The 26,536-nt window shown below is 37.7% G+C and overlaps 1 protein-coding gene across 10 annotated transcripts in view; it reads left to right on the top strand.

Moving 5' to 3' along the window:
• LOC122419089 (uncharacterized) overlaps positions 1 to 26,536 on the top strand; it is a 106,971-nt gene that overhangs the window by 34,561 nt on the left and 45,874 nt on the right. For 5 of the 10 annotated variants that reach the window (XM_043433369.1, XM_043433370.1, XM_043433368.1 and 2 more), the window contains 2 exons: positions 15,931 to 15,990; positions 24,180 to 24,206. The exons of 1 other annotated variant lie outside the window; for it this stretch is intronic. In XM_043433369.1, the coding sequence (XP_043289304.1) occupies positions 15,931 to 15,990; positions 24,180 to 24,206 (87 nt within the window). Of the gene's footprint in view, positions 1 to 12,184; positions 13,092 to 15,930; positions 15,991 to 24,179; positions 24,207 to 26,536 lie in introns of those variants that run through there. 4 more of the 10 variants (XM_043433372.1, XM_043433373.1, XM_043433376.1 and 1 more) reach the window with 3 other exon arrangements.

Raw genomic sequence — 26,536 nt, 5'->3', positions numbered from 1 at the left:
CGAGGTCGTTTCGTAAATAGTTCTGAATATTAGACAAAGCATACACGAGCAAAGCCCTGCTCGTACGTGTTCGCTTTGGTGTCGAATAAAACAAAAATCTTTCTTTTTTTCAACCACTTTTTACGAGAGCGAGAAGAACTTCTCGAGACTCAAGTTCAAGAAGGAAACCGGATGAAAAAAGTTATTGCGCAATCACCGGTTGAACGAGACGGCGCAGTAATAGTTAAGCGGCTGTTCATATTTCGTGAGGTTCCATTTTTTAGCAAATCCAATCGTTTCTTATCTCGATACATTTTAATTCTTGGAAAATGTAACTATTAATAGTTGTCTGTTGACTGACATTGTGGATAACCGAAATTTAAAATTTATAAAAAAGTCCTAAAAAGTTGTATCCGATAAAATTTTGCAATTCCTGAAAAGATTTTAACACCCATCGATTGTCTGACCTGAAAATTTGGTCAATTTTCACTGTTAAAGAATCATTGACAATTTCTTTTTCCCACCATAGCGTCATCCACTGCTAGAGTTTCCATGTTTTTACAGAAGTATTTCGTAATCCAATTCTCACTGGTAACGAAGAGCGAAATCGAAATCTCCAGATGAAAAAAAAAAAAAACTACCAATATCAATAGCAGTGACTCAGAACTCAATAATGCATGGACTTTCCTTTTGAATTTAAATAGAACAATTAACCAGTGAGAGTGTTACACTGTCTCGGCATTGTGTACAAGTTATTTATGTAGACGAATCTAGGCAAATAACGTACTCTCACTCTCGTAAAAGTTGTGAATATGTATATACGTATATATATTCGATAGAGAGCTCCTCGGGGCCGGCAGCGCCGACAGAAGATTTCTCACGTCGGTTCCATAGAACGATATACTTATTTTAAGGACGTTTATTCCCCCACAATTTTTGTGCACAGCCATTCGACCGAAATATTTAAAAAATCAAATAATCCTTCGGTTCTTCATTTTGAAAATTGCTGTGAATTTTGTCTCTCATTTTTTCTTTTCACCGAAAAAAAAACATCCGCACCACTCACTCGATTTACTCATTCAACGAATCATCGAAATTCATGATGTTTGAACTCATGAAATACAGGCCGATTGTTCCAGATTTCAATTAACTCGTTAAATACCTGAATTCTAAAGAATCAAAGTTTTCGAGTGCGACGATAAGTGTGTAAAATTTTCGTGAAACACGCCTCGTCCACGTGTGCAAACGTCACTTATGCTAATAAAAATACACTCATCCGTGATCTCGTTATCAATGATTTACTACACGTTCGATCAAACGTGGTAGAGCTCGAAAATTTCTAGCGGTTTATAAAGCACGATTTTTCAACTGTGACGCAGTTCCAAATGTTCGCTTTATAGATAAGACGGTGAATATACACACATTTTTATACGAATACGACTATCGTATAGAAATATATTAGTGCACAACTATTCAGCGCTGTCCGAGGCGAGTCACGTGTCTGGCTCACTTTCACTGGCGTCTCGTGTTCATTATATTTTTGCTGATCGCTATGTCGCCGCACAAACTCACGTGTATGTGCTTGATCTTACATTTTGTTTCCGGCTTTTGTAACAGGTTGATACGATAAAACTAGGTAATACTTGCCATTTACATGCATGTTGCTCAGGCTCTATGGATTTCGATTGTTTCGAATGATGATTGTCAGGATACTCAGGATTTCGAATCAATTAGTTATTCATACAGTGAGAAAAAAAAGTCATTGGAACACCGAAATGTGGCATTAAAGGGGTGCCAATGAAATATATGATCATCGCAAGGTTAGACATGATTGAACGAATAAAATAATTTTAGATCAAGCTGCAGATTCATTCTCTCCGAAAACATTGCAGTTTAATGAAGAAAACTCTTCCAATAACGACAATTGCTATTGAATCAAACATTTTTTTTCTCAGTGTATAACCGAGGATATTAGAGCGTTTATTGGAAAGGAAAAACGACTGATTTTTTACGGTTGACAGATCACACTCATTCGATATTAGTTACACGTTAAAAGGAAGTATGAGTGAGCATCGAATTTTTAGTGGAAAAAAAGGAATTTAAAGGACGGTTCTCTCATCAGGACAATCGCTTTAGACCTTGCAGTAGGGAAAATTTGAAGTTTTTTGAACCAATATTTTTTCATTTTTGTTTCTTACCTGTCGTTTAGCAGTGACTGCAGTTGGACTGGACTGATTTTCAAAATGGTAGTGGTTGCTGTTTTTTTAGATTCGATGTGGGAAGGTTGGCCCATCCGAAAAAAATTCGTTTCAGTTAGTCCACCAATCAGGTTACTGATTGGTTCCTTTGATACAGTGAAAAGGAATTCTCTTCTAGGTGAAAGCCAATGTCGTGGGGAATTTTTAATATTCATTAACCAAAATCGGATTGCAGTTGTCGGTCTCTCAGTGTTGTCTTTCATCTGATTTTTAATTAATTAAACATGTTTTTGTTCACAGTGAAGTTTCGAGTGAATATGTAATTTTGATCGTTTCTGCAATTTTGATTATCAAAGCAGGGCATTAGTTTTTCACAGTGGTTAGTTTCTTCTTATGAAATCAGGAGCGCTTGGTGATTTTTGCGATTCGACTCGTGCGTCGTTCCCAATCGTTTAGCGTTGTTGGAAGATTTTTCTGTAAATAATTAATTAAGCGTGACCAGTTACGGGTAAACGCGTGTTACGCATTTCTCGATCCCGCTATCCGGGATCTTCATTCAATTCCTCAAGCGACTTGTTAATGGTGGAAGAGAGAAAGAAAACAGGTGGTTGTCTGTGCGGTTTGTACGCGCAGTCAGACCTCCTTCAAACGTTCCTCTCACTCTCCGTCAAACGTCCTCGTCTGGCGTGTTGAAGGAAGTTCCTCGGATGAGTGAACGTTTGTACTTGAATAGCCAGACGTGCATAGTTGAGAAACTTTCTCGATACGACCTCCTTGATGCTCGCTGGAGGGGATCTCCACCAATCATTTAATTATTTGATCGTTGATGAATCGCGTTGGATCCTCAACTTGATACTCAGCAACATTGTTTATTATTAAATTATTGAGTTGATGAAACATTCGACGTTTCTGTTAGTGAATCGATTAATTTCGCTGACCGTGTGACGACTGCACGATCGATCAAGGACCATCGATGATTTATTTCGCTTTTCATACGCGAAATCGAATCTTTCATTCAACTGTCATATTTTCTTTGCTACTCTTTATATTCGAATTGACTCTCGAGCCAGCTGTATAAGTAGAAAAGATAATCGAAAAACGAACAGTACGTTGGCGAAAAGTTGAATAAAGTCAGACAGATGTTGACACTGCATTTTCTGCTTCTTGCTCAGTTTCAATATTCGAACAATATTCATTGAAATACGAAAAAAACATTGTCTACGTAAAGCGTCAAGAGAATAATCAATCGTTCAATAAATTTTATTCGTTCGCACTTATGCATTACGAAGTGACAATTATACGATTCTTTTTGTAGTATTCGGACATTAACGATCGATGTATTCTCAAGGATACTCGAGTATCAATAACTCGGTGGTTCTCACACGATTCTTCTTGGACTGTGTCTCGTTGTTCTTGCCTTTGTTCATAGATAAGACGTTCTGTGACGCGGTTCGTCATCGTCGTTGGCGCACCGAAGGGGATTCTTATCGTTGCACTTGCAATTTTTTGTTTATTAAACAAGATGTCAGTTCTTTTTTTTTCCTTCGGGATTGGTAACCCCCTGCGAGGACTGATAAGAACGAAAAAGAAATGCAGTGCGTCGATATCAGTGAACTTTCGTCGATAATAATCGTTCAGCTGTTTCCTTTCGCGTTGAAACGGAACAAGAAAAAATCATCATTACGAACGTGCCTCTTTTCATATCGTTTTTATCGTTGAATCTACAATTCACAATTTTTTTTTTGGAAAATCGGATACCGCCAGTATGAACGCTGAAAATCCAACGTTTAAGGCTCATTGATTTTTGCAATTATTCCAATAACTAATTCGTCTCCTCCATCATTGAAACGCATCTTCCACTCTTATCACTTTACAAATAAAATTCTCATGGTCGTTGTGTAAGACACTCCAGAGAATAACAGATTTCATATCAGCGGTGATACGCCGCCCTCAAGAGTGCATTCCAACCTCCCAATCCCATGTTTTCATTGATCACTCTTTCCTGTTAAATACTTCATTTTTCGTGGAAATGTCATATACCGGTATGCGCTTATTTATCTTTGTTCAAATATTTGCGTTGACGGGTTACACGCGTGTTTCCTTGGAATCACTTTTGATCTCTTTCAATGCGCCATGTTTCCTTCACATTTGAGCCCGTTCGTGCTTAATTGAGTATCCATCGACATTCGCGAGTGTTGAAGAATGAGAAAAATCCAAAACATTGTTTCATCGAGTTGCTGAAAAACTTCTGGTTACCACTATACCGAAATGAGGCTGAAAATATGATTTTTTTTTCAATGAAAAGCCGGAAGCGGTGGAAATAGGAATTTTAATGAATTTTATCAAAAGCATATTCCGTGTTAAACACTCGGACAGTTGAGCACTTCTGTTTCGTCGTCAAGTCGTTAATTTCAATAATTGTTCGTTCCACGAGGCATTTTGCGTCAAGTTTCCGCACGTAATAATTATGTTTTACTGTAATTATCTTGGTTTACACCGTAATAAAATGATTACTGCTCAATTATTACTAACGTGTTATTAAACATTATTACACTCGAAATTCGATAAGAAAAAGTTAACAGTGAAGTTTCATGTAATCCGAGTGATTCGTACCATTTGTTCGAATGTTGTCTAAAAAAGTGTCTTATCGTCGATCAATTAGAATACTTCCGAGCCTTTGCCTATTATTTGCAGCGAAGAATAAAAAGGACTCTTCCGTTGGATAGTTTTGCTCGAATATCCGTTTAATAATCTTTATTATCATGTACCCGGAAGAAAAAAAGGAGAAACTCTGAAGGATCAATGAATGTAAGAATCTTAAATGATGAAGATTTAAAAAACTTTGAATAACGAGGAAAAATAATCAATGCGAAAACGAATGATTATTCGACGATGCCCCGTTTCACCGATGTCGTCGTTGTCGAATTTCCATGACGTCGGAAAAGAAGAAATAAACTATTTGGCACGATTCCCTGCTGTAACGTCATAGTTTCTACGCTTCAATATTCCTCCCTTTCTTGTGTACACGTGTTGGCTGTCTCGTTTTATTTTCGAGTAGTTTACTGCATATGACACGGAGGTGTATAACGGGTGCTAAAAACTTAACGTTTCGTAGCGAAATTTACAATTAACAATAAAACAGTAGAAACGAGCTACAATTTTCAATTCTGTTCTGGGGAAATGATTTACATAATTTTGTTGCTGGCAAAAATGATTTATTATTTTTCTTTCAAATAATCTAGAAAAGGTTCATTTCTTCATAGAATCTCGAAAGATTTTCTTATAACGATATTACCGTAGCAATGCGGTCACCAGTTATTTTTATTTCATCGCCAGAGCTTGTAAGATCCATGAGCTTTGGCAGTCGACCACTTTAACGGCCTCGGCCGTGTGTGACAACGCAAAACCGGCGTTGCTTCGTCGACATTTTTATCGGCATCTTTTTGGATAGGTGCCATTTTTCCAAAAGATTTCGAATTTTCCATAAATATTTGACAACATTTAGTGATGAGAGGGAAACACGCGGATTGTTGAATATTAATCAACAACAAAGTCCCTGTGTGAGCTTTTCTTGCGGACGATCGACAAAAAATTAACTCTAACAAAGCTCGTGAGTAATTTCGACAAAGAAATAGTCTTAAAAACTATTTTTTATTCGATTTTGAATTTTCGCGCGGAAACGCTAGCGGCTGTTTCGGTTTGTGACGTCATTCCGTTAGTAAACAATTCGACTACGAAAAACTAAGAAACAAAAGATTTGTGAAAATAATGAATCGTTAATGTGTTTGTCGTCGGTGTTTTGTGCCTAAATTCAATAATAGAAGTGTAAAAACGCCAAAAAAAATGTGGATTCATCGCCACCATCAACGTATTTATCATTGGTAGATTTGAACTTTCTGCTTTCACGCAAAACCGTCTTCCATGATGCGATTTTAATAAAATAAATCATAAAAGTCCACAATTGTGATAATAACTTGTAAAATTTCACGAGTGACGTCACGTTGGAATCCAATATGGCGGATGGCGTTTTAGACATTTGAAAAACAGATGAAAAAAGACGATTTTAAAAATTGAGTTATAAAATTCACATTGCACTTTTATGAATAAATTTTGACGTTTCTCGTTTACTTTTTACGAATCTTATCACAAACATGCATTTTTATACTTTTTTTTACGTCGTGTAAAATACCCTATTATCTGATAATCATATTCTCATCGAAACAATAACGACTCCATCACGGAAAGACTCTTTCAAGCTACCCATGACGAATACTCCCCCACCAAGGACCTTAACAGTCGCCATTTCCGGGTAGAGAAAAAAAAAGAGCGAGAAAAAATCGTAATAAAATCCGGAAGTCGAGCGACTCTAACCGACGATCCACGGTTGGATGATAGGGTTATAGAAAGCAAGGAAAAATGCGAGAAAATGATCTAATAAAGATCGTATCGCCAGCAGCTCCAATCCATTTTTGCAACTGCACTTTTCAAGGAAATCCTTGCTGCGCACTTGTGCCAAGTTGGCCTCGTCAGGCTACGAGGCAAAAGATATAAATCGGCAGATATAACATTTGACGTTTCGATGAGGATCGGGTGCAGTGCAATATTTTTCTCTTCTCCCATTTTAATCGCATGTTGCATTTCCTAATGACTTATATAATCGTTGGAAGAAATTTGTCGAAGTTTGTAGCTTTCAACCAGCCGAGGAATCCTGCCATCGTTCAATAAATTATGTTGGTCATACGAATGTGATTCGAGTTACATTAATGCCATCCCTGAGTTTTGAATTCCAATGAACGTCAAACGGACTCATTATTAACGATGAGTACTTAAAATCAAAACTAATTACAGTCTATTTAGCATAAGAAACCTTCTTAAATATTTACAAATTATAATTGAATTCGAAGCCTATAAATTTAACGGTGAACGAAAACTGATTCTTCGACAAAATTTACTGTCTACGGAAGAGCCTCGGTTACTCGACAACTGCGAAGCAGTTTTCTCCACAATTTTCTAGCTTATCGGAGACTTCTCCGAAACTAACAATCTAGTGAAAACTGACTAGGATTTTTTGGGTACGTTATCTACTGGAAGCGTAAACGATTGCTTGACTAAGCAATAACCATAAATCGTTTAACCATCTTCATACTTAATTACTTTTTGTGGACGAATAATTCGATGTTAATAAAAAAAAAAAAACTTTGTTCCTGTGACGCAATTGTGAATAATCGTCATTATGCAAATAAGAATAATTCATTAAATGTTCCCGTGAATCGTGAAAACATCATTCCACGTTCGTAAAGAAATATTTTTTGTATTCATATCAAAGATATAACGGACGTTTCAGAATCGTCCTTGATAGGTAAAAGGATATTATTTCGAATCTAAGCGTTCTATGAATTTGCGTTGCTTCGTGTTCATTTTTTCAAACCGACTATCAATTACATTATGTCATTGCCTATTCTTTTTTTTTTATTCTCCTTTAAACATTCATCATACTCGCATGGACAATGAGTCCGATCTACCCACGGTCCTTTCCTGCGTATCGGTGTGCGTTCGCTCAGTGTTTATTTTATATTGATACGATGAGCCACGTGTGATTATTTCAGTGATTCAAACGTGAACTTGCCACGTGCGAGCGCGTACCTTAATCGTAGCCGGATAAATTAACGTCAGGCTTCACTCTTCGTAAAATCTGTGAATATAAATAAATGTGTAATTTTTGCTGTAGTCTTTCGAGTCTTGGTTCCAGAATTTTCGTTTTTAATTTTTCATTCTTTCATTCAGTAGTCAAACTTGTTAATAAATCATTTTCAAGATTATCGTTTTCTTGGAGACTAAATTATATTTTTGTTCAATTGAATAATAAGTGGGTAACATTTCCTTTGTATTCGAAATTTCTCAGATATTTTTCGGGTTAAAAAAACGTTCCACGTTCATTGTTAATCGCTAATTTATAAAACCAATCCTAAACAGTTAATTTATCAAATTTATCGTAACTAGAAGCACAAGATATGAAAATTTCTGTGCAATCACAAACATTTTTATATCTCGGGGTTCTAGTTACGATCAATCAATTATAATTAATTGATTACGTCCATCTGGTTATCCAGGCATCCGTATAACGAATGACCGGGCATAAATATTGTTAATTAAGGGTCTTAGTGTTATGCCGACGCAATTAGAGAATGACGTATTTTGACAATCTCTATCGAATGTTTTATGTTTTTCGTTCGCTCAACCCACTTAATCAGTTCTCTTTTCATCCTTCCACCACGTCACACATTATCGTCTTCCGGTTCGTCCAACATTCTCATTGTTTTGGATCAATCATTTTCATGGACGTCTGTAAAAATAGACGCATCCATTTTCATAACAGTGCTGCCGTCGGTACATTCTGTTCCGAGTAATTATGGTGAGGACGTTGAATGGATGCTCGATACCAGTCATTCCCGATCATTCATTGAAGCATACTTGTGAGTTTGCAAGAAAAACTTTATTCGTTATCTGATAACAGAGCTTCTGAATCTCTGTGCCTACTCTGAAATAATCCAATTTTTAGGCTCATTCATTTATCACTTATTAATGCTCAACTGAGCTTAATTATGAACGTAATTATTACGAGTTTGAAATAAAAAAGAAATCAATGATTATCATTTCCGGAGGGATTTTCCGACTTTATATCTGAAATATTTATCGTCATGAAATAATCCGGGCAAATTGTTCCTTACAATTTTAAGACGTGGCAATATAACTGTGTTATCAACTCCATAGTTACCAGATCAATTATCACTGTTAAGAAATTATATGATTTCAAATGTAGAGTTTGCAATTCAATAGATTCTCTTACATTTGTTCCGTTAAGAAGTGTTAAAAATCTTGACCATTTGAGGAACCCAGAGAAAAAAAATCACAGAAATTGGATTGTGTATTTTTTTTCGAAAGAATGCATTTTTTTTACGAACCCTCGAAAGACTTGAAATCGTGATTCATGGACTGTCCTGTACGAAAAGTAATTTCGAAAGCATTTGCTTTTTTTACGTACCATCCAAATACCGGACATTAAACTACACATCGCTGGCACGATTCCTTCTCGATATTATATAGGTTTCATCCACGCCCATTGATAGCAGCGTTTCATCGAAACAACTCAGCACTTTGTGGCACTTCAGACGGGGATTTTTGGAGAATATAATTCGATCTTCCTGCCTGATTACACTTCTGTACAGTCTAAATCTGTCGCCTTGTCAGATTATTACGTTATGATTCCTTTCGTCGAAAAATGGTTAATCCATTTTGATGTCAGTGTGGCCAAGAATTTTTTGAACCTCGCGTTATTTTTTAAATTCACGCAAAAATTTTGTTTTATACAATTTTTTCAAATCTCGATTATCTTTTCTGCTGGTCCTATTGCTATTCGAAGATGCGATTCCTTCTCAAAAATATTTGTATTTCTTTTACGTATTCGCTGTACACGCATCCGTTTAATAATAAAACCCCATAGAGAAAGTAATTGCAATGGAGAAACGATTTGCAAAGGCGATCTTACGGATCAGTAGCGATATCGCAACGAGCCAAATTATTAAGGGGAATTTAACACCCACGCAGTTAACGTCACCATAAGATCCACGAGAAGGGTCAACGTGGTTAATGAAGAGCGGCATTACGTTCGATGACGTTATCAGAGTGTCTTTGCACACGGACGACCAGCGAGAAAGGGACTTTTATGTGTGGCTTTGTATACAACTGTGACGAGTGTAGGCGAACAGCATTCTGCGTGTTTGAATCGTCCAGTTGACACTTTTGACCAATTTGCTCTTCTGCACCGGCGAAGTGTACTTATCAACAATGATTCTCCAGTTCTTCATGAGCATCTGAACTTTGAACATCTAATTCTTACCCTTCGCAAAAAGTCACAACATACGTTGCTATTTTTGTTTCAATCGCGAAAAAGCTGCATTGAGTGAGGAATCCTGTGAGCAAGTGATTCGGGTAATTTCTGTCAATTCCTTCGAAAAAATGTGAAAATTTCAGAACTTCAAGCACTTTTAACGTTTTCCTCAAACGTTTTAAATTATTCAGCTGCTGTTATAAATCTTGTGAACAGAAATTTCTCGAACATCGTGTTTGCGATAAAAATAATCATTGCAATTAATCGGGATGTCAATAAAATCTCAATTTTTCCATGTTCGTGTTTTTTTTTAAGATAAAAGAAATGCATAATCGACCGGATGTTATGGCCTGAGTGTGCGAACGTCGAAAAGTGGATATCATCATAAACATTTTGTCAAAAAGTCTTCCCTCTCGTGACTGTATCAACGGACATTCTATTTCAATTTGTATACATCGATAAAATATTTGCGGAAAATCCAAGACATTGGTACTGATAAGAAGTTTGGACGACGTTGCTCGATATTTTCGGCTCGTGTGATTAGATCAATTAGTTCAATCCTTATACAACCAAACGTCAGCAGTAGAAATCCCAGACAATATGCGAACACATTTAGTCAAAGGTACGTAAACAGAAAAAATGGTTCTTATCGTAATTTAGATATTTTTTCTGTGTCGTCTGCGATTATAACTTTACTAATCGAGATTCCATACAAAAAACCACGATTCAAGATCGATTGGGATCGATTTTTCTTATCGTTAAGAGGAGCCAGATTAGAATTAGAATCTTAAAATTCCGGTTCTACGTCACAATGTAGACGGACGCTGATTCGCTTCCGCGAAACGGTGAGAATTGCAAAACTTTTAAATTGTTTTAGGCAAAGAAAAGGATTGAGAATAAATTAACTTTAAAATTAGCGCTGTAACGAATCCAACGAAATAGTGGACAGCTAAACGATAAATAGTCATAGAAGCCATTTCAGAGGGCAACGGTTTCATTAAATCTATCAAACCGATTAATAAAATGCTCTGTGGCCCTAATCTTGTTCAGTCGCATCTTATTTTCCACCCGACAATGCACGATGCAATCGTCGACATTCCACTCTTCCATTTTATCGTCATTCCCATCGCACGCTATAAATTGATGGCAACAAAATCGCATTTTTATTAATTTCTGTGAAACAAATAAACGTGTAGAGAAATCGAGCCATAGAACGAAGAAAAAAGTTCATGAAATCGATGGCCAGTTGTTTCCTTCACTGCCATGAAATGATCGGCAAAACGATCCTTTTGTTGGATGCTATTCAGATCTCCATTTTCATACAAACATAAATAATTGTTGCTGTAAATTCGAAATAAAAAAATGGAAAGTGTTGAGAAGGTTTGGTGCATATTTATCACATGAACATCGTACGAAAGTCAGTGGTCGTGCAGGCAGTTCGTGCCATTTGTGGAAAGCCTCGACAGCATTCTTATCATTCTCATACACTTGTATCCAAGCCCGCAGAATTATTGTGTTCCATGTGTTTGAGTACAATACACAAATGTATGTACGATATTAAAGGCTTTGAGAGATCGTAATTACTCTTCAGTCGTTCGATTGCGTCCGAGAGCATCGCGTCGTTAATTTGTGAATGGTAATAATAAATTGGCGATTACACAGACATCGTCGCTATTAAAAAACAGACATTAATCAAGTTTTTCAACTTCTCATCGATTTTGCTTTACTTCGATTACAAGTCTCATGAACCGGATCAAACAGACTAAATGTCAAGTGGCTGATTCGAGCATGAAATCCAAAATAAATAACGATGGATAGAGAAGTTAATATAAGCGAAGAAATAAAATTCGGTAATTATTATAACATCAATGGCCATGCGTTCCATCGAAATTGTGACGTGCGTCGAAAGGAGTCACATACCTTGATACGAGCTGTCCCTACTCTTCCTCTTTCTTCCTATTCTGTTCTATTTAAATAAAAGAATCAGTGCTCGACGAACATTGTAAATACTCTGGAAGATTTTTTGATAGACCCGCGTGTGTTAGTCTCATTCTCGATCTCTATCGAACGCGAAGGACGCGGTCGTCGCGAGCCCCTCTTAATTCATTATTATCTAATCAGTGTCACGCATATAGACACTTGTACTATTTGTAACATATACAGATCGAAAGGAGGATTATATGTACATATGTGAATCTTGAAATCGTGCGATTTATACTTATAAAGGAAACAAGAGGGAATATTTATTCAGTGACGATCCGGTTCTACGCCAGACACTCGAACTCCCCGATGTTGCGCCCAAAATTATAATCGTACCTGGCGAACAATCTTCTCCAATGGAGCGTTTCTCGAGTGACATTCACAACGCAATTCTTTCGAATTTCAAAAGAAACTGAGCAATATTCTCTTTGGTTACGTACGAAAGATCATTTTTGCTGACAACGTTGGGATTAACGAGAGAGCAGAAAATCATTTCAGAGACGAACGCAATATTTTACTCTATTCGAAGGAAAAACTCCGCTCGTTTTTGCGAAAACGATCTCCGAGGAGTTGGAGTAAGATTGGACAGTTTTGAAAAATCGAGATGGGCCGAAAATTCCATCGGACCGTAAATGAATATTGATGAAATTCGCGACGCGGTCGAGACACCGGCGTCTTACCTTTGCAATCCAACGCGGGAAATCATTTCGATCGCTGCAGTCAAACATCGGAACTGCGTCGAGCGTCAATACCGAATGGAGAACAACGATGATTTTTTCCATGGGATTTAAACACATTACGTGATTTCTGTGGAGTCAATAGTGAAACGAAAATTATAATTAAATTCTGTTCAAATTATTGTTGTGAACTTTGAACAAGGATTGTAAAAACGGAGATCCGAAAAATTTCACTGCGTTCCGAGCTTTAAAAATATTTCGATTAAGTTTTGAAGGTGTAGTGACGAGTCGAGTGTTGCGAAGTGAATCCCAAGGGAATATCGTACAGTGGAATTATGTTGGAATTATCATTGCAGTATCCAGACATCGGTATGTTTTTGACATTAGTCGATGCTTCTCGTCGCATTGAACGACATTGAAACGTGATGTTGAAAAAAAATGGAAATTTTCATTGGAATAGAATTTTTTAATTTTCTTATAAAATTTTTTTTTTTATAACATTTTTCTACGTTCAATATTCAATGCTATCTTTTTTTTAATCGATTGCTGCTAATTCGATCGAAGATCATTGAGGAAGTTTCAATCCTTTACATTGTTGGATGTAGGGAGCTGGTACTTACTGCACCGACAACTTCGATTAGTGCCATTGGTTGATAACCTCTTATCGGTGTGAACATTGACTCTATTATACAAACTCAACGATTTTCTTTCCTATTATTTTTGTTGAATTATAAAAATGTTCTGTTCCCGCCTAAGATGTTGTGAATTGCCTGGAAGTTCATTCGTCACTTGGCTTTCAATCTTTCGAATATTTTTTTTGTTCATTACATTTTCATTATTACCAGCCCACTCGTTACGACGACAGTATTAAACCGGCTGCCATCGAGAGTGAAAATAAATTGATAATTTTCCAGAGGATCCAATGGAGGAATATCCAATTAGAATTCTTTCATTTTATCGCGGATGATTGATCGCAAGTAATTTACGTAAATAGAAACGAGTTGAGCAACGTTTCGCTATTAACCGATACGACGATCCACAGTTGTGATTTTTTATCGATCGAGGCATTTCGCTGTTTTCATTATATACATCGAAAAGGCGAGTGTGATAAAGAAATTGAGAATTTTATAGATTCCTCAAGCTCTTTCTCCGCCCCGCTCTTTTTGCTTACTCACTCGGTCACGTACGTAGAAGTTCAGCATTCCTCAAGTCGAGTAATCAGTACATCTTTAATAAACGTTAGTAAAATCGCCGCAAGGAACTGAGGCGTGCATACATTCAAAGGGAAACCTTGGGCTACATTTATTGAAACAACAGAAAAACAATGCATGAAAGAAGAAACGACGAATACGCGGTTCTCGTAGAATAACAAAATCTGTCGAATCATTCCTGTGAATTGGGCACAATCATTTGGAAAATTGAGTCATTGACATGTAGCCTTTAATTATATATTATTCTCGATGTTGGACGTCTAAATAAGACGTCACACCGAACGTATTTTTTTATATGCAGGAACTGAAGCGAGTAATGTCTCAAATGCGGTTTCCTCGTTAGAAAAAAATATGAATTGGTCATTTCCTTATCCGGTTTTAGTCCTCGACAACCGGACTTGAAGCTTAAGGGGGAATATGAGTGTGACAGGTTGAAAAATGAGGTGTTTTTTGGGATTTTTTTTTGAAAAAACGGCTCGATCAAATTATTTGAAATTTTGTGTATTAATTATTGAAGTAATGAAGTATACAAGAATTTTTTTTTTCATTTCTAGTACATTTTATTAAGCAGAGGAGCGGTCGTAAAATGGCGTCTGAAAAAAAGACTCCTCTACAGTTGACAGCACAAGTGCCACAGCGAGCACCTGAAATAAAAAACTCAAAAAGATTATTAAATTATAATAACATGGCAGCATCGTAGAAAATTTGAAAATTTTGATTAAAAAAAATAGCAGCTATTTAAAAAAAAACGAATTGCACACAAAAAAAAGTAAATTGTTGATAAAAAAAAAGTAAACAATTCAAACAAAAACTCTACGATGCGACGATAGCGATAAATTTTCTGAAAAGAATCTTTTTTGAATGAAGTCGATTGGACAAAATGTGACAGAGCTATGCTGTCAACCAGGTCAAAAAACATAGTTTCGAGAAAAACGCGTTTAAAGTTTTGAAAGGATAATATTGAATGATGTAGCTTAAATATTAATACAAAACAAGTTCTTACCGATTAGTCCCTGAACCATACAGAAGCTCTTTTGCGCTCAAGCTTTTTTTCACACTGATATTTCCCCTTAACGGACTACATTGTGCTTATGAAAACACTAGTTAATAAAAAAATCTCATAAAATCACAAACAAAAATAAAAATAAAACTGCGTATTTATTCTTAGGAAATCGATGCTGTTGGCAAGATATTGAATTACCATTTTTTGTTGAATTCATTGCGAACTTAACTGTTCTAACATGTGAACAGGCCACAGCATTTTTATAGTGCTAATAACTTAGTAATTACATAATGAAGTCGTATCTGTTTGAGTTTAAGTCAAAGGGAATTTTCATGAAGGTTTTTCACATTCAAAAAAAAAATCGTATGTACCGATTATTTACAGGAATGCATGTGACGATTGTTTTAGAAGAAAAAATAATTTGAAATGATGAAAAGTCAGTGATTAGTTGTTTTTCATGTGCTCAGACCACGATCTTTGAAGATGCAGGAGCAATTTGTATTCTGAGAATCTTTAGACATTGAAAGCATGCAAAAAAATAAATCGCTACATGTTTTCCTAGTTGGATAAAATGCGAACAAGCTTGGTCAGTGTTGATTTGTTACATGGAAACATTTCATTAAGAATCTGTGACTGAAGATTGTGAGTGTAGCGATAAATCAATGTGTTGCGCTGGTTGAAAAGTCGCCGGGTATATTACAACACTCGGCTCGAACACGTTTTCCTTATCACTCGGAAAAAGTGTGGGAAATTACGCGTTTGCAAAACAAAATCATGTTTTTCTCTATATCGCTTCGTTTATCATTTATCCTCATTTTTCTTCTCTTTTGACAACCGGGAAAGCAAAAATATTCGTTCAAATTTTGAAACGTAGATATTACAATTTTGTGAATACTCAAGTATCGCGTTATTAAATCAATTTTTGAAAATGACTTTGTTTCCTAGAATTTTATTCGTTTTATCGATCATTCATTTGTTTTTTCTTATTTTCTAGCCCTTTCCACAGCCGCTGAGGATGTCAGAGAGGACAGTCATGCGCCAGAAAATGAAACGAGTGAGTATGAATTCATTTAACGAATCTTCGATAATAACTCTTGGCTCATAAATCCGAGAAAAACCGTTTCACTGAAAAAAGCGATTTTTCATTTGAAAATAGCATCGATCTCCATCAGTCAATGTCAATTCTTGTTTGTACATTTGAAAACTAGCTTTGCGAGCAAATGTATCAACAATTGGTAAGGTAGGAACCCACATTTACCGCATGAATCGAAACGTTATCGGCTGGTTTTTTCTCCAGATAAGAACGAATGGTAACTTATCGGATGCAAATTATCTCTGGAGTACCAACAGGTGGCCAGACGCAGTGTCATTGGAATCGGGCCACTTTGTTACCGATCGTTGCTCTTTTTCCAGAGATCTTTTGATGAATAAGATTCGAGCCTGTGTTCGGGTGACCTTAGATTATGATACAATCTTCACATCAAATGAAACTCGATTTCGATCACATATCGCTTGTGAATTGGCATCATTCTTTTAAACTTTCTTCCAGGCCCAAACTCCGGGGGAGGGGGCAGCATTTATTCACGAGGGAGATAATAAATTCCTAGTTTCATACTCACGATCGATATCAATTTGCGAAGTATCAAACTCAGCATTGACCAAATGCTTGATTTCGTATACCGTAGCCGATCTTCCAAGGTATCGATCTTCCCCAAAATGATGCGTAACGATTTAAAGTAGGGCTGGATCTGCAGACCGGTTCGATTCGTCAGTCTAATCTAGAGCAGGTCATAAATTTGAACTGCGTCCAAGATGAATTGAATATCGAAGAGACTTTATTTGTAAATTATTGTCGATGCTTCGCGTTATTTATTGAAGAATAGTAACTCAGGCATACTTTGATTTTCATCGATATTTATGGATTATCAGCAGCCAACCGATGGTGACTGAAGTTGGTTCAATTTCGTGATACGAACTCGCCAAATATTCGAAAATTTTCGTGCTTCCATTTTTGACACGGGACGAGTCGATATATTATCATAGTTTTCGTAAATTATTCACTTAAAAAAAAAACAACGAAATAGTGCATGGTTGGCGGTTCGTCAGCAGGCTCATGGGACTTTGAGTCGAGCTCTGCAATCCAGTTAACTCCTTCTGACTCATCCCAATCCAGACAGTTCGTATGTGTGGAAATGGCCAGAGGCCCCTATCAATGTTGAATATCAAAATTAATCGTCGGTCCGTTCAATTGAGCGGTCGACTTTTTTCCGAGCCGAAGACCAAGCACGCCGTGCGATTAAAAGAGCCTCGGGTATTTCACTTATCGAAAGCCACAGCTGCTTCCTTGTGACGAGCGCGTGCGCTCTCTCACGGTGAAATATAAGACTTGGAGCACATGACAACATCGAATAGCCGTTTTGCGGGAGCCCTCGATCTTATGTTGCTTTATTCATTTTTAGATAACTATATATCGTGAATTCTTGGGAATAAAGTGCGTCGAAACAAGGCTTGCATCGAATATCGTACGTTTCGAAGTGATTGATAATTATTGAAGCTGAAGCACCGATGGATTGTAGAGTGAAATTCAAGTCGAAAACAATTAAACTTCAATTGGTGCTTACTTTTGGAGCCCGAGAAGACGTTGGAAGATGAAATTTCATGGTCACACTTCTGTGACAAAAAATTTAGCTGGAACACTGCTGGTTTGCTCTCTGAAGGGGGAACACCGTCCTCCAGTAAGTGTTGGGATTTATTTAAATAAAATATTCAACGAGCGAGTAGATTTCAGCCGATAATTTGGAACAAGGCTTTGCGACCTTGCGGAGATTATTAAAAACGCTCTGCGCACTCGCAACCTTACGTCATTCCAGTCTCAAGGCACACAACGAGAACCGATCCTTCGAGCAAAAACTACAATTTTCCATTGCAAACTATCGTTTTTGATATCGCCACACACGCTCACTGCACGTCGATCTATTGCAATTATATCGATAAGCCAAGCCTGGCGAGGCAACTTCTGCAAAGCAAAATAGCATTTTCAGCACGTGCTTTCAAACGCCCTGCCAATTAGAAACGATTAGTCGCTTTGGCTGGTCAAGCAGTATGGAAAACGCGACACTCGAGCCACCATTTTTCACCTCTCGGATCTTCCAACAACTGTCTTCGCGACCCAATAAAACACGATAACGTAAAACCTGGAGGAATCAGTGTTTTACATTTTTTAGGTACTTGGTACGTTAGTGTAGAAAGTAGGTCTTTGCGACAATGTTCCAGCGGATTAGTTGAGTAGAAAAGAATTTTGGATACAATAAGACGCAAGAATTCGACGTTACCGGAGCGTCAGATGCGTTTTCCTGATCGATTTTTGAGCTTACTAAAAACAAGAGTCCGAATGCAGTCCGATGGACTCCAGTAATATTCGTTTGTACATTCGTCTTGGAAATATCATTTTTTTTTGTCTGACAATATTTCAATCGATTGTATCAAACGTCAGATTTATCACATGCGAATAGCGATCGAATGCTATAAAACAAAATTGATACGATCGAAAAGTTCACGTGCAATCGTATTTTCTATTTATATTTTTTGAGATAGCGGAGATTCTATTTCCTCGAGTGCCACAGGATAACGTGTAAAAGATCGAACCATTCCCCGGCATTTCGTGCGTGTATTTCTGTGTGCGAGATCAACGGACGTTGCCCAGCAAAGTAGCGTGTGTATAGTTGAACAGCAGCACATGCCACGCGACTTGTTGCTAGGCGGTCCGAGGCCAACGGTTATGGTTGTTCGTATACGGACCCCATAATCGTCCCAGTCGTGCCGCAGCATCTTCTCAACCAGTGGAAAAAAAAACATCCGGGTCAATGGAATCGAATTCGTTGTCGTTCTTAAGTATTCAGCGACCGCTCGAATGCTGACGTACATTGCGATTCGCTTTTTACTTATACCGAATGTTTAATCATTTTAGAAAATACCGAAAAAAATATTTGGAAAAAATTTCAAGCTTCTCCGAGGTCGCCAGAGACACACAGAAAACATGCATCGACAAACAACATTAAGATTTGGCAAACATGGTGAAACGTGATTTTGAACGATGGAATGTCGATCAGAAGACTTTAGTCTCGAGTCTCGTGATTCTACAGGTGCAGGAATTTGATCGATCGTGTACCTGATTAATCGATCAACGGTTTTTCCAAACTGGTATCGACTTCCTTGTTTATTTCTGTGACGATAATACGGTTGAGAATATTACGTCAGAGAACCTCATTTGCCTTTTCGCATCGGGGCTTTTCAAGCTTTTATTTTATTCGACACAATCCATAGGAGTCTTTCTCGATTCCTTTCTTTCTGGAACAGGTTTGGGACTGCTTTGTCTCTTCGTGATATGATTAAAGTGAAGAACTTGATTCCAGGACAAAGGAGTGAGCACCAGTTCAGTCTCATGGCAACCATTTTGACCTGAAACTGAGCTTGGCCATTTACGAATTTATGGATTAATTCTGGGGTGGGTAATGCCTATCGATTAAGCTCGCTCGACTGATCAACGAGAATGTCTCATCGTATTTAGCGATTAGATTGCGATTAGGTTTAATCTCTGATGACGAATCTCACATGTATAGAGAAATTCTCAGTAAAATTCAGAACCGATCATCCTTCTTCTGACGATCGTTTGCTTCAACGTAGAAGTCTATCTGCGAATATTCCGTATTCAACGACTTAGTCACGAATTATTTTCGTAAATTCTTTCGAGGAATAATTTCAAGATTGTCGCGTGAGTAGAATTTCCAAAGGTTAATAAAGTTAGGAATTCTTGACCCTTCATGATGGACTGAACGAGTGATATTTTTTTTCACAAATCATTTTATTCCCACGTGCTTTTCCACAAGCCTGTTTCTCACCACGGCAAAATATCAAATTTCATTTAACGTTGATGACTATTAAACGTATCACAGGATTCTGAGAATTGGTGGATCTCATTGGCGTTACCCTCGAGTGTTGGATGTCATCACACGACGATTCTCGATCCGGGCACCCTGAAGCATCGCGAGTAATTGGGTTGGTGCGCGGCCACGTGTCCACGGAGCCTAGCGTAAAATAATAGATGAACGAGTGTTGTTTGTGTGTGAAACACCGGAATTGAAGTCGACCAGAAAATCGAAATTGCATAGCATGCAATTTTTTCATGACTAAAAGAATTTCCTTTTGAGACTATTGAAAATGAAAATACGAAAATATTTGAGATGGAAAAAATCCTATTGCCACAAACTCCTCGCCAAAGTACCGCGTCGTTTCGCGTTATCGAACGAATAATAACCGTACTACAATAAAATTGTGTTCATAGAAGTCACGGCTGCGTTCTGATACCATCGTTTCGATTATCGAACGAGGGACGGAAAGTGGTGGCAGCTCAAGTGGGAATCGTTGAAGCAGGGACGAAATTGCACACGTTGAATTATTGATTGTTGACAAATGAAAGTACTTGAGTAACAATTTAATGAGTAGAGGAAAAGTGGCTCGTGGATTTCATCCGACAATCATCCAGACACGTCTACGGCTTGTTTATTTTTCTTTATTTATATATTGCTATTTGCAGATCGATTAAAAGTGTCAATGTGATTCCGTGGAATTGAACGCCCGACTCAGCTCTTTTTTCCTTGGCAATAAATATTTATTGATATTTATGGTCCATGTGGCAAAAGAAAAAATTACCGGAGCTCACATACCTACGTAGGAACACGAACCGGAGCTCTGTTATTGAACGAAACAATGAGCTATATTTATGGACGGTCCAAGGACTCCGTTCGATGGACTTTCCTTTTGCCCGCCAATATTTAATTAATGATGTATATGCCATTGCGTGTTGAATCGACGAGCCAAACCAGGGCCTTGGAGTCGGCGATTTTTCCTTCCTGAGAGGCATACATGCGGCACTTAATTAACTATTCCCCACTTCCGAAGAACTTTTGTCTGGGGTATGAACTTGAAAAAAAATCACGAGATACGAATAACGAAATTCCGCTTAAACGTGGAGCGTTCAATGAGAGCTGAAAATGGTATTGAAAACATTGAATGTGCGGACACGTTGATGTTGCCAAATTCGACATTCGCCAGGAGTCGAGTTTCATTGTCGTGAGAAGGTCAGGATTCTTCGTAGAACGGCTGCGAATCGTCCGGGGGAAACAAAAAAAAATCAATGAGATTTTACTTCCTCATTGGTCTCGTCCGTAGGACAAAACACAGGTTGCGGAATATCGAACTGTTGAAAATATCGTTTTTTTCTTCCCGCCAGCGATGCCACGTTTTTTTCTCGATATCGCTGCGTTTCTAAAAAATTTCCGCGGTGCTGAAGCCTGAATCATTGGAACGAATCGTTTTTTTTCGTACAGCATTTTCACAATTCATCATGTGCCGATACCAATTTTCTGAGTAGTGATAAAAACTTGGGAAATTATGTTTCATGTGTGATTGTTAAACTTCTTAGGAAATATGCGACCAGAAACACGTGGATTTAACATATCGCAGTAGAATTTGTGCCACACGTATTTTCAAGTTCGTGCCAGTGTGAGTACGTAGCAAGTATGGTGCATACGTGAAATCACGTTTTTCGGTGACGTAACAGCGTGATAGAGCGACGGGGGAACGGAAAAGCTATCCGAGAAGGCAGCAGCAGCAGCAGCAGCAGCAGTAACAACGGTTTATACTTTTCATTCGGTGTAATTGAACGGTGCGACACGAGTCACCGTGTGTTCATTAAGATTAGAATTATCATCGCCGACGTCGGGATGCGCACGATTCATCATGATGGAAGTTTCTGAGACGATGCCGCGTAAAAACATTTGATTCACAAAATCCTTTGTTTTTTTCATTCGTTATTTCTTTGGTTTCGTGTAAAGATCAGCTCATTTATTTTTTTTATGCGTATATTTGTTGTCAAGTCTGAGACACATTTGGGCTGTTTATCAATCGCATCGAGAATGGCGTTTCATTGCGAAGCCACCAGATCATTAAAAAACTTGGAAAAAACATGTTTGTTGAAATTTTTAGTGTTTTTGCCATCGACGATCACAGTAATTATCTCATCGTCATGCCCATTGATGACGAATCTGGATTTTGAATAGGAACGAGAATGATCGATTCTGTATTGATTAATCAGTGGCAACAATGACAGTAATAGTCTGAGAAAGTTAGAATCACATAACGGGAGCTTTGAGCGGGAACAATTCGCTTTGGCGTTTGGTGTTGTATGACGTTCAAAAAAATCGAAACTGAGGAATGTGAGTTTCTGCACATTTTAAAATCTGGCTTGAGGAGGGTATCGTGACCTAAACGAATGCACGTAATCGTTAAGAAATTTCGGAGTAAATGCGAAAAAATATCAATAAAAGGCACCAAATTAGAACGCTAAAAATGCTAAAAATGTCTCATCGATCATGGTACGATCGAAAAAATGTACTCAATTTTATTGGATTATTTCGTTCTTTCTTTGTATTTCAGTGCAGGTTCATTAGAGTCCTTGAAACGTTTTACAGACTTGCCGTATATGCATGGAACGTTTAATCATACCGTTATGAACTATCGATGTCCTCCAACGAATTCCTGCATCCCGATGAGAAAGCTTGCGGAGTCGAACACCGACCGTACGATCGAAACAAACGAAAGATGACCGTGTACCGTTAGATATCGTTGAAAACACTTCGATCAATCAATAACATAAGATTCGATATGAAATGAAAGCAAAAAATCAGCGAGAAATTAAGGGGTCTACCCTAATAAGACATGGATATAAAAAGTGTTAGGCCTAAAAAATATACTCTTAAAATACACAAACAAAATTGTTTTTATATTTTTTTACTCAGTTTTCATACAGAAAAATGGGCGAAAAGACGGGTCCAAAAAAGATGGGTGTGCGCTGTTGATAAAATCTCTGGAATGGATGATCGGAGAAAAAAAATGGTTTTAGATTCAATAGGTAAATGGCTACAGCGCATATCATACGATTTTTTCAAGGATTACAAAACGACGACCAATTTTCCGAAAACTATAAAAAAGCACGTTTTTTTTCATCAACGAGTCGCCCAAAAACATGATTTTGAAAAAAAAACACGTTTAAACAAAGGCAGGTACGCGGGACCGCACTTGGTAGTGCGTATATTAGCGCCTTCCGACAGCCAAGTAAACGTCGCTCATAAGTACACTTGGACTGCTCAGATCTTTATAAAATTTGAGTTTGATACTTCAAAATATGCATACTTTCGAAAAATGCAATGAAAAGTAATAGATTTTTTGAAAATTCTAATGAGGGTAGACCCCTTAAGCAACGAATGAAAAAATCGTCGCTTCGAAATACTCGAAAAGGAGCAAGTATACCCGGCAATTTTCGTGATTTTACTTCCCCATGAATTCTGCAGCATCGGTTGTGCAGAGCGTACGATACTGTCGTACGCGAACGAGATTATAAATAACCACCGGTAGCCAAAAATAATAGAACGCCGTGTTTAACTATGGCATTGGCTAACTGATTTCCGACCCTCGTGCCGACCAGTTTCGTCTCACCTTTTCAGTGTGAACGTCGTGATATCTCTCTCCCTTTCGTGTACCCTCGTCGTGCACTCGAAATCGCGAACCAGGCCAAGCACTCGAAAATAGTCTTGGGTCGCGTTTCGATTGGGCCAGACGCGCATGAAAAGCTTTTCGTCGCCGGTTAAAAGCTCGACGAGCTTTAGCCTATGCCTCGCAATGACGCACTCTCTCGCCTCGTTCTGATTCTCATTTCGTGTTTTTCTTCCCCTTAAAGCTTGAACTTTCCGTTGTCTTCGAGTTTCGCATCGCCGTGTTCGGCTCGATGCTTCGGTCATTACTCGATATACGCTCATAGGAATATCCATTCTGTCGAAGAAAGTTCTCGCCAACCGACGCTTGAATGTTGAGCTTTTTTTTACAGGACTGAACGCAGATTAATCACGATACTGCAGATATCTGATCTTACAATCCCATTCGAATAAGAATCAACGAAAATTTGTGTTAAAATTATTCGTTCTAATGCACTGTTTCATTGCTAACATCAATTTTATTAGATATATAATGTATAGTCATGTATACTTATATTTTATCGAGACATTACCATTGTTGCATCAATGCAAAAAAGCGCTTGCGAGTAAAGCTTTTCGACGTAAACACGCTGTACATTTAAATAAACGCACTCACGCGACATTAATGAATTTATTTTTCATTTTGTTGTTTCAGATTCCTTGCAATCGTTGTCGCATCTCGGTGAGTTCCTAAGCATTGTTAGACTGCACGATAATTATTTAAACTGCGCTTGATCCTCACAAAAATCTCTTTCACAAATATGATAAGCTGCCAAACATTTTTTTCACTATTTTCAAATCATACTATTTGTCAATCAAGTATCATGCATGTTGCCATATCATCATTTCATAATACACAATCCATAATTTTATTGTTACGATAATCCACTAGAGATTTATTCCGCGCTGTTTCTTAATTGCTCATTCTCACGCTATACCATTCGCTGGAAACACGCTCGTTTCGTTCTTCATTTCTCGTCGCCCGTTGCTCCTTTATTTTATTGATCGCGTCTAAAAGTGATCAAAATACTGTTACGAGACGTGAATTTCTGTATTCTTAATCCGAACGCAAAAAAAAAAACCCTATTAATCTAGACCAAACCATGTGGTCATGGCACTTGTGTTTATCGACGATGGGGCTTTTTTTCTCAATTTCTTGTAACTTTTTATCCCAATGACCGTGTTTTTTTTGTATTTGCGTAGAACAGAATTACTAAACTTATTTTCAACCTACAAAAAATCCATCCAAACCTTTCAAACTAAATTATTACGTTTTCTCAATTCCAGCATCTGGTATTATAATTTTTCAACCGTACTCAAACTGTGTTATTACACTGCATCGTGGTACATTCGATGTTGAGTTAAATTACGACATTTTGCAATACCAAGCACACTCGTTGCATCAACTTCGCCCCTCTTTATTTCTAATAAAAACTGGATGAAGCAACGTAAGAAGGAGGATGAGTTATATATATATATATTTATAATTTATAATGTACTGTGAGTTCTCTGAGTGCAAGGCCATGCTCGTGCCCGCATTGATCTTATTCGTATATACTTCACGATGTACGTATACGAAATGTATTCACGTCTATAGATGTATGACAATTATATATAGATTATGCGAATTTGAAATACCAGTGCTCCAGGGAAGTGAGAATTTAATAAAATATTGAAAAATCTTCGTGAGTTTGCCCTTGAATTCTTGAGCATCGAATGCTGTTGAAAAAGCAAAAAAAAATCACGATAAAACTTGTTAAAACTACGTTTGGTAGCCTCCCAAAAGATTCTGAATTTGAAAACGATTGGGATCTTCTTGAACAGTTTCAATGCAAAGTATTTTTAGAGCTGAGAGTGGTGGATGAACATATTTTTATAGAACAAGCAAAGGAGAGATTTAATTTATGGACCCAGCAAGCAGATGGGCCAATATTTATCGTCGATGATTTATCATATTATCATTATGACTAAAATTGAACTTAAAGGTGTCTCGCTTTTAGGTTTGGATTGATATAAATAGTTTTATTTCGTACATTAAGTAATCAGGCTTTCTCGGTATCGTTTGATAAGTTTTTGGAAATAATAATTGATCGCAGTAAATGTTAGTTTTGTTATTCGACTGGTGTGTCTCAGACTTCAAATCGGGCCACCCATTTCGATATCATGGCTTTATAATCCACGCAATTCGAGCCGAACGTATACAGACGTACGAGTCTCTGTATATTTACGATTAAATATATTTTTCTTACGCTGCTTCGTTCATCGTCATCGAGTTGCGCAGCTCAGTTCACCACTGCCATAAGTGGGACACACATCAATTAGCTGCCAGTTCGATTATCGATACACGTCCTGAACGCGGGTTCAATAAGTTTCTGACATTGAACATTACCTACTTCCCCATCTAGCTTTTTTCTAATCTCTGCAAGATAATCACGAAAAAACTAGCTCGTACATGGATTGGGAAAATCGTCGACCTCGAGCCATTTTATCTTACAGAAATATTAAAGGAAAAATGTCCTTTGATGTGGAATCGAAGTGCCAATAATCCTGGATATTCGATAATTGCAACGTGAAATTAGGCTCGTGATGCACGTGAAAAAACTAGGCAACGACGAATCCTTCCGTATAATTGATTGGTCGAAAAACTTCTAAGAGGTCTGAGCCCAATGACCACGTGAGAAAATGCAGCTCCAACATATTTCAACTGCCAATGAACTTGCTTGAAAAAGGCTTGCAGCAAATTCCCAATTGTTTGTTACTCCAACCACGCGCTTGAAGGTCCACGAGTCCAGAAGTTCGTTGGCAGGATTTTTCTACTCTGTTGCCACAAGTGATATTTCTCTTGATTGTTACGAATCTTCTTAGGTTACGCCAGAGTTGCGAACACACAGGAGAAGAGAGCCGAACATGCAGGAAAAAGAGTGAGTTTGCCAGATCAGAGTACGCGATGCGAGCATCATTACACACACTCTGATCGAAGTCATTCAGGTTACGAGCGCGTGGACGGACGAG

The sequence above is a fragment of the Venturia canescens genome, chromosome 1 (assembly GCF_019457755.1).
Source record: "Venturia canescens isolate UGA chromosome 1, ASM1945775v1, whole genome shotgun sequence".
NCBI lineage: Eukaryota > Metazoa > Arthropoda > Insecta > Hymenoptera > Ichneumonidae > Venturia > Venturia canescens.
This window is presented reverse-complemented; position numbering and strand designations above follow the sequence as displayed.